Source organism: Eptatretus burgeri, chromosome 1 (genome assembly GCF_056783735.1).
Source record: "Eptatretus burgeri isolate ZD-2024b chromosome 1, Ebu_testis_v1, whole genome shotgun sequence".
In the NCBI taxonomy this organism is placed as follows: Eukaryota; Metazoa; Chordata; class Myxini; order Myxiniformes; family Myxinidae; genus Eptatretus; species Eptatretus burgeri.
In genome coordinates, this window is record NC_140961.1 from 99,564,025 (window position 1) to 99,579,092 (window position 15,068).

Below are 15,068 nucleotides of genomic sequence, written 5' to 3' on the forward strand. Positions count from 1 at the left end.
CCACCAATGACAAATGATGGTAGACGGGTCCTCTGGCTTAACGTCGTCCTGATGGATGGACGGTGCACACAATGATGCCTCGCTCTGCATGCAAAATGCCAGGAGGACAGTTTATAGTTGGTTTGAGATTCAAACCCAAGCTAGATAGCTCAAAGGTGAGTGCACGTACCTCTACGCTCGCCTGACATCGTGAGTGCATATACCTCGAGGCTAGCCTCACGTCTCCCATATGCTCGCTCGATAAAATAAAATTTTGTGCACATATCCCAAAAGATTACCACTCCAAATGAGTAACTAGCTGACAACATTTCTCAAACAAATAAAAATTCTGCATGGTAGTGTTTTTATGGATAAGAGAGCAAGTATGAGACAGAATGAACAATGTCCTGTTCTTACAGGGAAGCACCTATGGCGACAAACATTGTCTTTGCCATCTATGTGTTATAAATGTTGTACACATACTCTTGCCTGAGGACTAGGTCTCTGTACAATCAACAGCAATCCAACATGTATGACATGTACACATCTCCAACTTTGGAATGATGGAAGTGAAGTGAAAAATCTATCATTGTCATTTCTGGAATACTTGAAACTGTAATTTTCCTCCTCGGTATCACGTTAAATACAATGTTTGACACCAGAAGTTGTGCTATTGCGAGCATGACAAACTGGGATGAATCGCATGAATGAACTGATAGTAGAATGATTTTACAACGTGGTTTTGATATCATTAACTATACATTTTGTCATTCATTTTTGTATAAAGCATGCTCAAGTTGATCATTTACGGTTAATGTCATGCTGACATGTTTTAATCAATGTTGATAGTAGCCCATTTATTGCAGCTCTTTGACCCTTTATGGAGGTCATTAATTGACGGCACGAGTGATGAAACTCGTGCCGGTCAATTGCTAATTGACAATGCTATTGTCAATTCTCTGACAATGCTAATGACTTTTCCTTCACATGTCTGAGATGTATCATTGACAGGACATCGCCACACAAACAAGAGCGAGAATTGCTTTGGAGTACATGGAGTACATGTCCCGTACGGTTGTGATATTTTCGAAGTCCCAAAAGGGCATAACTCTGTGAAAAATTGACAAAACGCCCTGAAACTCGAACTTGTTCTGTAACTTATCATAATAAAGTCATGCATCAAGTTTCATTTGAATATTGTTACGGTTGTGGAAATTCGCATTACACCATAAAGAGTCCTCAGGTGAGAATATCTCGATAAGTCCATGTGTAGTTAGCCCACACCCGTTGTATAGAGGGAATTTATGTGATCCATTCGGGCTGCGATCCTTCAGTTAGCCATTTTTTCTTTATCTATTGTTATTTTCGACCATTAAGCCGCCAACAACGCAAACAGCCACTACACCTTTACCTTCATAACTCCATCCCGCAAACATCGCTTCACCGCCATTCCCAAACGACACCATAACCATCAAAACACCACAGAAAACCCTCCACCACCTTCGCCTTTCTCCTTCACAACCAACAACTGCACCACCTGTGAACACTGAACGTCGGGCTGTCTAGGGCCCGTTCGGCTATTGGTGCCAAACACACCGAGCCGCGAGCGCGAATGGCGGCCTTTCCGAGAGAAAAATTCGGATCCAAAATGCTTCACGCCCACTTCCCCTCCGTCCAATGGGCGAGCGCGAGGCAGCTTGGCCCTGCCTCCAAGCGCATGTATGTGAAGTCCGTTTATGCAAATATGCGGATCAAGGGAGGTTCACGCCCCTTTTTGCCTGACCAATGGCTGAACAGAGGGTGGCGTGGCCCCGCCTCCAATCGCATTTTGATCGGCATATTTGCATATCGGCTCCTCCTGAGTCCTATAAAGATGCGAGCGCAAGGCGACTCGAGAGAGAGGGTGAGTTGAACTGGGAGGAGTTCGAGAAGAGTTGGAGAGAAGTTGTGGAGGAGTTACACGGAAGACGGCGGACGGCGACGAGGTTGCGGTGTGGGGGTCGCTCGACTCGTCGCGGGATCCAGGCCAGCCAGCCATACCCCTCTCGCTGAGCATCAGCGATTTCCCCCCCTCCCCCATTCGTGGTGAGATAGTGCTGAGGGGGCCCCCATTCCTCCCCCACCCTAAACGTGGTGCCAACAAGACCGCTCGCGCTGAGCACGCCGGAGAGGACTCGCCGACCACGCCAGGGCATGGAGTCAGGGCGCAGCGGCATGAACATTGCGGCTTGCCCGCCATCGCGTCACGACGACGCGGGTAAGACCTCCCCGGTCTCGTGGACCTGGGCGATCCTGCAGGATCCACGTACATTTGGTCTACGGTCCAGTCTGCCTCCTCGCCTATGAGGGTGGCTTTCTTTTTCCTTTTCTTTTTGTGTAAATGCTTGTGGTGGTGCCGTCTGTTAAGTAAAACTGTGTAAGTGTTGCCGTGTGTCGGTCTTAGTCGGTAGTATCTCTCTTTTACTGTTTCTTTCTGTGCTTGAATACGTGCCTTTTATTATTATTACTGTGACTGAATACGTGCCTTCTGTGATGTCTGCGTGTGTGAAATAAATGTGCTTGTTCAATTGTTCCCGCTTTGCTTCATCTCCTTCCTTTTGTTGACTCTCCATCCTGCATCGCGTAAGAGATTGGTAGTGGGTGTTAGTTCCCGGTAACTAATCTGAACTGTCGAGGTCGACGATAACTCCGCTCGGTTATCTCTGCAGTACGGAACGAACCGCTTCAGCGGTTCGTGTCCGAAGTCGACCTGCGGCGAGGTACGATCGCCCGATTAACCATCCGCGTAGGTACTTAGGGAGGTCGAGTTTGGCGAACAACCCTATCCTACGCGGGTGGCTAATTGGCATGATTGTGGCGAGGTCGAAAGACCCACCCGTGACTAACTCACGGCGTTGTTCCGAGAGGGTCACGACTGAATTGTCCATCCGGTGGGCGACGTGCCGCGATTCGAGTTACGTGGCCGATCGCACGCCGGCGGGCGCGAATTCGCAACAATATGTTAAAAGGTATGGGGAAAAAAACAGTCAGAAAACCACAGGTGGGACGGACAGTTGGACAGATGGAGAGCAAACCTATAGTCTCCTCCGGTGAAACTGATAGGGAACTGACAAAGCAACAAACTACTAAACAAGAGGAGTTATCAATTTTACTTGTAGAAAGGAAATATTTTCATTCTTTATTTTAAGTAAATGTCGATCGTTGTTTCTTCCATGAGATTCAGAGATAAACTGAAGATCTGAGATGAGGTTCAAATCCCCCCCCCCCCAACCTGAAAATTGGATGCAAATAAATCTGCAGCCTTGCGTGTTGCAACATCGAGCAGAACATCTTTTGAACGGGATGTTGATCAACTTGTCTTGTACAGTATACGATATGGTGGTTCAAAGTGGTTCGTACTCTGGGATATAGAAATTATTATGTCGGTTGAGTGCAGTGTTTACCACCTTGATTTTTCTTTTTTCCCCTGCAGTGATCTCAGATTCCTGGACGGGCTTGGGGCGTACAACTTGTAAGACGAGGCGATAAGGAGATCTTAGTATACTTTGACATGATTTAAGAGGACATTACGAGACAATGGCCAATTAACGACGGTATAATGGGATTTGTACCTGGGAATCAAGAGTTGTGTTCATATGGCTGTGCCAAAATATAAAATGCTGAAAGATGCACTTCATGAAGTCTTTTACTTGTTGATGAGATAATAATCGAATGATGCATTAATATATGTGTGCTTACTTGGGTATTTGCACAAATACATGTGTCTACCTGCTTCCAAAGGTTCACATCTCTCTTTATGCTTTCTTTCTCCCTGCTCTTATTACTTTTCATCAGGTATCTCATACACCTTTGATTCAGGAATGCTGGCATGAGGTTGTTCCGCAATGTTTTTGTGTGGAATGGCATTTCCACGTTTCTCATCAAGGCTGTATTGCCTTATACTGTGGGTATGGAAGGGTATTAAAAATGAATATATTCACAGAAATAATGCATTTACTTCTTTTGTCTCAGAGTAACATCATATTTGTGCCGTCTCAATGTTGCAAGAAAAAAAAACATGAATTGCTCTGCCTTCTGTCCGGCTCAAATTTGAACCCCCACCTTGTTTTCTTGGTTCACCGAGTTGAGGCTCTTGGAGGGGCTAGAACACAGAATGAAGCAGAAAGTAATATAATGAAAAGAACTGAAAGAAGAGCAGGTGGGGAAACATGCCAACAGCATGGTAGTGGTACAAAATAGAGAGAGAGACTTGCAGAGATAAAGAATGTGGGGAAGAATGAGGACTACAGGAGAACACTGGGGTGAACAAGATGGATACAGTCGCAAACTCTCAATCACAGAAGCGGAAGGAAAACCTGAAAGCAAGAGCTGGGCTTGGGGAGGGTTTCTGGGGGTAGAAAACATCATGGTTATGGATGGGGGATGACCTGAGATGGTGGTGAACAGCCATCTTGAAGCCCCGGATGGAAGAGTGAGATTGGAGAGACTGAGGAAGTTGGTTCCATAAGCGGGGAAACAAAGAGCAACAGAGTCGAGGTGAGCAGTGAGTTTGGAAAAAGGCGAACCTCCGACTTGAGTGCAAGTTCTGGAGTTCGTACACAGAAATGTTGCAAAGATAATAATCTACTGAAACCATAGTCTAACTTACAATAAGACTTTGAATCTGACAAAGTTCCAGGTGTAACTGCATGATATTAGTTGAGCCACAATCATTTGTCTTCTGCTGCATTTGAGAAATGTGATGCAGCTGCTGTCAAAATACTTTATAATAATTAGTGTTTTAATTTCCCCACTTTCTCATTAAGTTTTGTATTTCACCCGTAACCTCTGAGCTAGTTCTGTCTTGCCCAGTCCAATTTCCTTAATTTGCTTTTCAGCCCTCATTCTCAAACTCTCTCTTTTTTCTTTTCTACATTTCGAGGCGAGCTTCATCTAATTAAAAGACGTAATCCATTATAATTAGACCCCATGGTCAGAGGGACATTCTTTCTCTTTTTCTTTTCCTATTCTGCAGCCACTGGTTGTGATTGGTTTTTGATGAAAAAAAAAATCTGAATGCGAGAACAACACGGCGATTTAACTCGTTCTTCATTTCATTCTCCTGGGTTCGAATCTCGCCCCAGCTACAAACTGCCACCTTGGTGTTTTGTCGGCAAGACAAAGCCTCACAAGCTATTGGCATTATGCCTCATGCAGGTTTAGGAATTGACCCAGCTCGGATGTATGACATGCGGGTTAATGTGCATCGATTTTACAACTCTGCATTATATGGCCTTTGTCAGTGTATATAAACATCAGGAAATGCACATCCATTAGATGACACACAAGTTCAGACTAATTAGTGAAATTGTTTTTAAAGAATGTGCTCAATAAGTATGCCCATGCATTACTGAACATATGTGATCAAATCATTCATAAGATATAATCAGGCCAAACAAAAATACAACTAACTCTTCAACAATTGATTTATATTGTCCTTCAAAAGATATCACCAAAATATTCATCCTTCTGAAGAGGATACATCCTCCTCGGTACTTTTGTTCAATATGCTGAACATTTTTCATAAGAAATTGTATGCTGTAACATTAGCCAGAGAACCCTCTGGTGTGAAGGTTCAGAGAACCAGGACCAAGGAGGTTGTGAGTTGGTATCCAAAAAGCTCCTTCCCTCCCTCACCATAAACCATGAAGGAATGCTCCTGGATCAGGAAAACCTCCTTGGTCCTGGTCCTTTGTCAGATGTTAGTCTTTTTCTTTTTTAGTCCCTATCCATGGTCAAACATTATCCCAGGGGTAAATTTCCCTGTGTGAGTTTTCCCAAGATTCCTGATGACATTGGAACAGAGGCATGTTTTTGGCCAGGCTGGCTGGCCAGGCCTGACGTTTGACCGAGATAGAACAGGAATTTTAGAATTTGGCCATCATGCCGGCAATAGCTCGCCTACTCTTCACAAAGCATACCGTGGGATTTTCAACATCCACCAACTACTGTCAGTGGACAGGATGCCCAATTTAACGTCCATCCATCCAAGGGATGACACAAACATTGATGAATCACGCTGCCTGTGAAACACCAGGATAGCAATTTATATACCTGGATCGGTATTCGAACCCAGGCTAGACAGCTTACAGGTGAATGTGTGGACCTCTATGGCATCCTTCCGGCCACAAAAATGGAAGAACGGATGATGATGTAAACCTTCACAAAGGGCATACAAAACTAACAACGGTTTTTCTCAACACTCCTACCCCATTACCAGCACACGTCCTGTAAAAATGGGAATGAAGTTTGGCACTTTTGACTTTATTGGAAAAACGAGAACCCATTAGCACTTACCAAGTGTGCTGAAACTCATGTTTCTCTATCTCTCTTGGTACCGCCACATATATGGCCTACCCCAGGCACCAAGCATTAACACTGCACTAATTGCCTCAAATACGAAGTATGTTCAGTTTGTGTTTTGTAAACCGAGCTGTTTTCTTGGAATCCAAAATGTATATGATTCCCCTTCAACCCCAGTACCCCCAAATTCCAATTCAACCAACTCAAGATTTAAACAATAAAGGAAAATAATTCTAAGCCGTGAAGCCTTCATCCTTTGGGATGGAATTGTGGTTGGTTGTTGGTGCTATATTTGTGTAGAATGAATGATTCTCTGTGTTGCAGCAATTTCTTCTTTTTTCCTTATTTAATCCATTTCCATCCCCTGGGATATTGTGATCTGATTACACTATGTTTACCACGAAGTTATATCCACCAGGATGAAGTCCTATCGTAATCTTTTTATTTGCCTGAGCAATCATTTCCATCTCGATTTTATTATGATCATCCCTAAATAATTATTTCCTTCCACCCTGTGTCTGCAAAGCATGACTTTCGCCTTTGAGGCAATGCACAAACAACTGTTAATTTTTTAAAATGTTATTTCACGATAAGGACAACACTTAGGATTTACATTACAGTGACATGGATGACATAATCAGGGAATTAATTAGGCAGCTTGCTGTTGTGATGATCCTCCCGAGAGAAAAAGGAAGGAGTGGAAAAGCTTAAATTTCCGAAGGTGATGTTGCATTATGGACACCTTTGTTTTGCGGCCACCACTGATCAACCACATTCCACAAGCACCCTCTCTGTACTTCATTTTATGACTACTTCCACTACCGTAGGTTTTCACCCGTATTTTTTGTCTGTCTGTCTGTTTGTGAGCAGGATAAATCAACTAACAAATTCGATGGACAGGTTGGGTGTGTGACAAGGAAGAACTGATTAGATTTTGGTGAAGATCCAGTTACGGATCCAGCCTGTCAGTGGAATACAAAACGTAAACTGTTCAGCCTGATGGAGGGATGCACTCGACCGAGTGCCGTTGTCGTTATGTATGGGTTTTATTTTTAACATTTCAGGAAAGAAATTTGTTCTAAAGAAGGAATGGGTTGACATCTTATCCCATTCACATGTGAACTTTTTCTCATGATGTTCGAGATTATAGTGCAAAAAAAAAGGATTATGCATAAGGGAGTTTTTGTAAGATCAGAAAAATAAACTTTGAACTCAGCAATACTTGGGAGCACTCAAAGTTCAGTTGGATGAAACATGCATGGATATGTGGCAAATGGTACTTTATGGACATCATATTTACCGAGTACAGTGAGAGTAGTGTTGGCCAGACGCGTAGTCTTGGAAAAGAATATGCATGTGTAGACACCATCATCAGCCAAGCTGGTATTGGCCAATGAAATGGTGAGCTCCTCTTGGGTCTGCACCACCAAACTCACACGAACGTCCTTTAGGCCTGCACAACGCAACCACATTTTTGGTCATGTCAGCCTTTTCTCAGTAACTCCACCTGACACCCCGAACCACCTTTCCCGACCCTTTTATTCCAATAGCGGGCCATGGACCAGAGCAGTGCTACAGCTGCTGTCGCTGTTGTGGGTCATTTTATATATTTGGTGGTGTTAACGGCAAGGTGATGAATATCAAGTTAGAACACAAGAATAATGTGGTCCATAAAAAATATATCTTCTGCTTAGGTGAGTGATTGAGGAATTATATAACAAATATATCCCTTGATGGTATTATGTTAGCTCGATAGACACATCTTTACTGCTGAGCTCAACTTGCCTCCGGGACAGTTCAGCAATCCATGCACTTTGCAAGGCTGCACAGCATAAATACTTGAAAGCAGTTTTACCAGCTGTCCAGTTGGCCATTCTATTTTCTCCTGGATGCGAGCAACTCTCTTCTTCTTTCACAAATTCACTCGAAAACAGCCTGGATGGACCCGTTTGGTGGTCATATCTCATTTTTTTGATAAATTGTATTAATTTTGATGTGACGTGCTGAGTAATTTATTTATGCCAGTAAATAATGGTCTACTCTAGCCCACTATCACAGCAGTTAACACACAGTGTGTGATGTACACAATATTTATTAGTGTTCGTCTCGTGACATGGTTAATCTATAAAATTTCAGGAATGAGATTTTTTTTTTCCTTGGTAGCACATATTGTGATGTGAAGGGAAGGGGGAGATTACAGAATAAATCTCAAAGAGAATTTGCTTGAATAAGCTATTGTGCAATTCTTTGACCTTTGTAGCTTTTACATCTATCTGACAGTATCTGTGTTGGCTGTCCAAGCAAGTGAACTTGGGCAAGGAAATCAAAACAGGCCAGAACAAAAGCATTGTGTGCACAATCAATAAAAGGTTGTAAAAGGGGCACGATGAAAACAAAACAAGAGCAGTGTAATGGGGAAGCAAGAAAATTAAAACGTTTCTTGGGAAATCATGAAAGTGCTGGGATAAGATTTCAGGAATACTTTGTTTCAAAAATTAATGATATTAATCTGTGTTACTACGTTTCACCATCATCATATGGACAAGGGATTTATTGTTTTGCAATAGACTGAAATTAGGAGTTTAAAAAAAACCTAAAGAAAAAAAACCATTCCATTGCTTAAAGGTCAAATAGCCATGAAAGAAATGTGAAATTCTGTGATTTTAATACAGGAATTTAGAATCCACAAAAGAAACCCGCTTTGCAGCGAGTGAAGATTCACAGCTGTTAACCCCTTCATGTGTCTTCCTCACCGCCATCTCTCACCGCACATCCCATTGTCATCATCCCCTCATTCAACCACCAGGTTGCCTCGTCCATCTGTCAAGAATCTCAAGAACTCAACTCCACACTGTCCAACGTCAACATTAACTCCATCTAGCCCAATGGAAAATGTATCTTGTGTATATCTTTCTGGGAGTCTGGGATACCACACAGCAAGCACCTGATGATTGTCTGTATGATCTATAGTGCACCGACAATGCTGACCCAAAGTATACATATATCTCCACTAACATTCACTTCCGGTTCTGGGTTTGCGAGACAGCAGCTTCTCTCAGGGGTCTCTGCCGACTTTCTCAAAGTTAAGTTTCCGGTCGTTATTTGTGACGTTTTTAACCGTTTATTTTCTCACCGACATGTTTACTGTGTGTTGCCAGTTCGGTTTTGTTTCAAAAAATCGTGCTATTTTGTGAGTTTTCGTCGACCTCGTCTTATCGGGCCCCATGAGGCCAACCCGTCCTTCCCATCGAATAGTCTGGCAGCCAAATGGGATTTTAGGGGTATACCTGGAAGTAGAGTATATACAATGTTTTTTGATTGATTTTGGTCACTGAGACCACAAATATTAACAATCCGCTTGATGACACCCTGTCACCATTGGGCATTTATTTTAATTTGCATAAAACCAAAATGGCCGCCAGTGTTCTATTGAATATACTATAATTAAAATATCTCGGCTTCGAGAAGGGATTTTAAAACAATCTAAAATGTTTTAACGGGGCTTTAAGACATTAGGAACCCAATGGAATAACTTTTATTATGATTTGACAACTCCATTTGCATAAATCCAAGATGGCCACCGTCAAACATATCGGGAGACCGGTTTCATGTCACCACATTCTGAATTCAATTTTGGATACATTTTAAATAATTTGTTTTAGTGTTTTGAAAAAATAGAGGTCCCATATAATACATCTTATATTACAATTTAAATATATTAGCTTCATTTGCATATTCCAATATGGCCGTTGTCAATCTGTTAACATTTTGCTGTACTTTTGAATGACATGCTTGATTGATATAAATGTGACAATATCATTGAACACCTTCGATATAATATTAGTAGTTTGTCATTGACGTATACGTGAGAATATATTTAAGCTGACAGACACCAGGTCATAAAGTAAACTAATTTCAGATATCCATTATATAGAATAAAGTGACTGAAAAGTCATAATGTTCTAGTAGTGCAGCAGACCGGGGTTGAAAAGAGGCCTAAAAAGGGGACCTACCCCTCCCGGTGGTAGAACAAGGCGAAACCTGTTTTAAATGGAAGGTATGGATGTCTACTAATAGAAAATCATGGTTGTATAAATTTTAAAAGTGTACAAACATGTGAATTAACCCCTTGTTTGCCACATACCGTTAAATGTTGATATAATCAAATTAATGCATATTACTTGCTCTTGTAACTGAATATCAGTTATATGATTCACGACATGGGTATTTTTGAATGAGGAACAACACATAAAATATGTTTAAATGTTTATTCAATAGTATACATGCCTTTAAAGAGACTTTAACCCCTTTTTTTACCACAACATTTTGTCAATTTGTGCACATTAACTATAAAAGAAATGTCATACTTTCCTTAGAGTTATCCTATATGGTATTGATGGCACTATATACGACATTAAAAATATATCACTTACACTTATGCTATTGTGGTTTTAAGGGACTATGTGGCCCTATTTGGCAGTGAAGACTTTTTCTGACCAAAGGCGGCTCTTTATGCATCTTGAAGAACAAATGTTGAAATCAATCCAGTTCATCAAAGGTGAACCACAGTAGATTAGTAGAAGCAGAAATGTCATATTATATGATGTCTATTATTATTTTAACCCCCTATTTAAACCCTTATTAACCCCTTTTGACACATTTAACCCCTTCATCATATTGAGACAATACACTCCAAAATGTCAAATGCCTCCAAACACGATCATCTTTAGATTATTATCTCCCTGGTATGCATGCGCATCAGAGCACATTCATACACTTGGTTAACAATGCATCAATGCCAGATAGAAGACACTTGTATGTGTCAAAGTTCAGATCGGTCAAAGTTGGGGAATAGTGAGATACGAGTCTACTTTCTTACTCATCGTCTGCGTCTGCGTCTGCATCTGAGTCTGCATCATTAGGGATGGTGGTTTGACACGCTTCATGGTCACATTCACATATGTCAATACAGCGCAGTCCTGCCATCAGGCATATGCTCTTGGTGCCATCTGTACAGGTTCCATCTCTGCAATAGAGATGTGTGAGGTCCCTGACTTCTGCCGGTGCGGATTCTTGTGTAAACATGGTTGGGTGCAGTCCTGTAGTATCGCGGTACCAACCATTGCCAACTGGACTCTCCAACTCAGGCTTCGCGATGTGGCTGCTGCACCAGATCACTGTTTGGTATCGAGCTCTGAGGGAATGCTGCTTGAACGCTTCTTCTGTTGGGGGCAGTTGGCTGGCTTGCTTGTCACTTGTGGTGGCAATGAGGTAGCGTAGTTCATTAAGTGTAGCACATTTTAGTCCCTTATTTCCAAGTAAGCCAAGGACAAGCTTTCTCGCTGCTTCAATCCAATTGGGACCACCAGGATCGGCCAATCCATCTGCCCCAGATTCAATCTGCTTCTCAAGGGTAGTGAAGACAGTCTTTTTACCAACTCCGAAGAATGCATTGGTGGAATCACAGCCAGTGAGGGCATGGGCTGAAGGCAAACTCTGGCAGAACGTATCCCAAGTTCGTCGCCTATGATGTGGATTGGTATAAAACACTCTTGTGACGCATTTGCCGCTATGACCTGCGTGCATAAATGTCTCTTTGGCCAACAATCCTCTGTTCATATAATGCAATAGGAGAACGAGAACGTCCGTGTCATCACATCGGACAATGATCCGTTGGTACAGGGAAGAAAGGCTAATCGCATGCAGTATCATACGTGTATCAGCCTCTTCGTGTGTGCTGTATAGGTCTTCTACATTGTCCAAACCAACAGAAGAGATGCTACCAACGTCCTCTCCATTTTGGAATCCTCCCACAATCACGATTGATTTGCCGTGTGGAACTGTGGCCTTGGAGTTTTCCATGATGTATCCACTAACGAACTGCACAAGGTCAACTTTGTTCCCTGTTCCCTTCAGAAATTGTCTGTAATTAGGCACATTCCGATTTCCAATGATTTGGTGAGTTGGTAGGTTGTCTGTGGCTCCCCGGCGTTGGCGCTCAGCAGCTTTGATAGAGGCTTCCTGGTACCTGTCAAATACCAAGGTGACTATTGCCGTGTCAAAGAGCGTATTCTTCAGGACTCTCACCAGGCGCTTCTGCACGATCTCGGCAAGGTCGTTGAATGTCTTCAAATGGTCATCATTCAACGCCTAAACCAATGCCATTCCATCAATGATGTAGGCTGTATCTCTGCCATTGTACAGTGGAAGTTCGATTAGCTCTTCTGAGACCGACTCTATCTTCTCCGCCAGGTCTGTCTTGTTCGTTTTTCTCAGAGCTCCATCGTCGTGAAACATAGAAGGAGGTACTGCTGCCAGCTCGAAGGCAAGCACCTTCTTCAAATCAACTTCTCTGTTCTGGGACACTGCCAACAAGCGCCTGAACAGGACCTCTGTGTTCATAGTGATTTTCTTGCCTTTGTCGTTGGTAACATTTTTTTCCATGTCTGCGAATGTTAAAGCCGTTTTCCGTGGTAGAGCATCCCAGATACCTTTAATTTTCTCTTTTCCTTCGACCAATCGCTCGTCGACAAATCCCTGGTACAAGGCTTTACCTGTTGATAGTAATGAAGCCAGAGATTTTTCGACAGCTGCTGATGCGACTTGCCCGCTCACGATGTTGATCAGCTTTTCTGGGACATCGGATAGGTCAAATAGATCCTGGCAATGATTCAGAATGTAATCTCGTACTTGCTTGACATTTTTTTTTATGTCTGTTATCATTCTGGCGTGTCCCAACTCTTCATGCTGCCGACTCTGGGGGTTTGACAAACACATTTCCTTGTACCTTTCAGCATATTTCCCTGTTATATGTCGTGTCAACAACCAACGTAATAAGGCCCCCTTCCGGAGTGTGAAACCTATTATACCTCCGTCGCTCTTCGCCTCCCGGTTTATGGTCTGCTCGAGTGCCTGGTCTGTTGGCACGCAGTTGAAAGTTGTCTCTTGCTTGCGTATTACGACAAACCCTCCATTCATTAGATGTTGGAACATGTCTGGTTGTGCAGTTTCCAGGGATTTCATCTCGGACACGTAGACGGGCGTATGTCTAGCGTAGTTGACCCTTCCGGCTAAATGGAAGAATGGAATTGCTTTTAGAACAGCGTCAAGGTGGAGTTGAAAGTTTGCCTCTCTGTCAGCCCTCAACAATCTCAGGAGTGTATTCCCTGCCTCAAGGAAACTTTCCCAGAATGCAAATGTGGACGATTGCTTCCTCCCATGCTCCTTGAATTTGCAGATAGTTTCCATTACTCCAGTGACTCGTCTTGAAACATCAACAAATGTCTTCAGGGCATCTTCATCTCTCTCTTGGATGGCAACATCAAGGTCTTGGATCCGTTTCATTGTCTCATCGTCAAGCCAAGTAGTGCAGCAGACCTGGGCTGAAAAGAGGCCTAAAAAGGGGACCTACCCCTCCCGGTGGTAGAACAAAGCGAAACCGGTTTTAAATGGAAGGCAGTATACATGCCTTTAAAGTAGTCCATATAGAGCTAGACTATTAATTTGATTAAATCAACATTTAACGGTATGTGGCAAACAAGGGGTTAATTCACATGTTTGTACACTTTTAAAATTTATACAGCCATGATTTTCTATTACTAGACATCCATACCTTCCATTCAAAACAGGTTTCGCTTTGTTCTACCACCGGGAGGGGTAGGCCATTTTTTTCAGCCCCAGTCTGCTCCACTATAGTAGTGTCTATGCTGAGCAAGCCATGGCGCATAAAGAAATCGATCACATTTCTTCTCCTTTAACTACTGCGATATTTGAGTTTATATTACATGACATTGTACACAGTTATCAACATGATGTTCCTCTCATTTGTCTGTGTTGACATTAATACCTTTATGTCTAATTGTCATCGTCGTCATCTGCATCAGAGGCTACATCACATTTAGTCAGTTCGTTATGACAGTCCTCAGCATGACATCCACAAAATACAGTGCACGGTAGTTTACCGCTCACACGTCCACATCTTCCTGATTTGCAAGGTCTTTCACTTTCACAAGAGCAGTGAATCGGTTTCAGAATCTCTTGTGGAGCAAGGGACACATCTTCATGTATCGATTTAGGCAACATAGTCATGGAACTGTCGTCACGAACGCATCCATGTTCTGTTGGATCTAGCGAGGGAGGGTCCAGATCCAAAGCGTGTTTCCACACAGCTGCCTGCAGGTGTGCCCGTTTGACATTTTCCAGAAATGCTTCTATTGTGGGAGGTAGAGACTTCAGCTTTGGTATGGCTGTGGTGCCCTTTCCAACCTTTATGGCCCATGACTTCTTCCTTGCCTCAGACATACTGGTACAGTCCTTGTGTCCATAGCATGCGGCCACAAACTTGGATGCCTGTCTTGTTATATCTGGTAACAATGCATGAATGTCACCCAAAAGTGACAAGGAGTAGCCTTCTCACAGTACTTTCAGTACCGTGACTTTGCCAATACTGAAATAGCATGCAAAGGTATCACAACCCGATAGGGCGTGCATAGACAACAGTCCATCTACTATGCTCTGCTGTTGTTTAACAGTAGCTTGTATGTCAATAACGGTTCTACCATGAATCGGCGATTCCATGATCATGTGACTGGTTAACTGTCGCTCAAAGTGGTGGTGAAGCAGAAGGATGAAGACGTCGGTGTCATCTGCAATCACTGACATGCCTACTTGGCATTCAGTCGCAACTGTTACTGCTTGTTGGACAATCATGCAGTCTGCCTCTTCATGAGATGTAGACATGTCTTCCC

The 15,068-nt window shown here is 42.8% G+C and overlaps 1 protein-coding gene across 1 annotated transcript in view; it reads right to left on the reverse strand.

Annotated features, from left to right (window-relative positions):
* The window catches only part of LOC147035048 (cell adhesion molecule 3-like), a gene marked incomplete at its 5' end in the record, with an annotated part of 407,062 nt that overhangs the window by 94,763 nt on the left and 297,231 nt on the right, over positions 1-15,068 (reverse strand). The window contains one exon of the mRNA XM_085893108.1: positions 7,622-7,774. Within this exon, the coding sequence (XP_085749234.1) occupies positions 7,622-7,774 (153 nt within the window). The remainder of the gene's footprint in view (positions 1-7,621; positions 7,775-15,068) is intronic.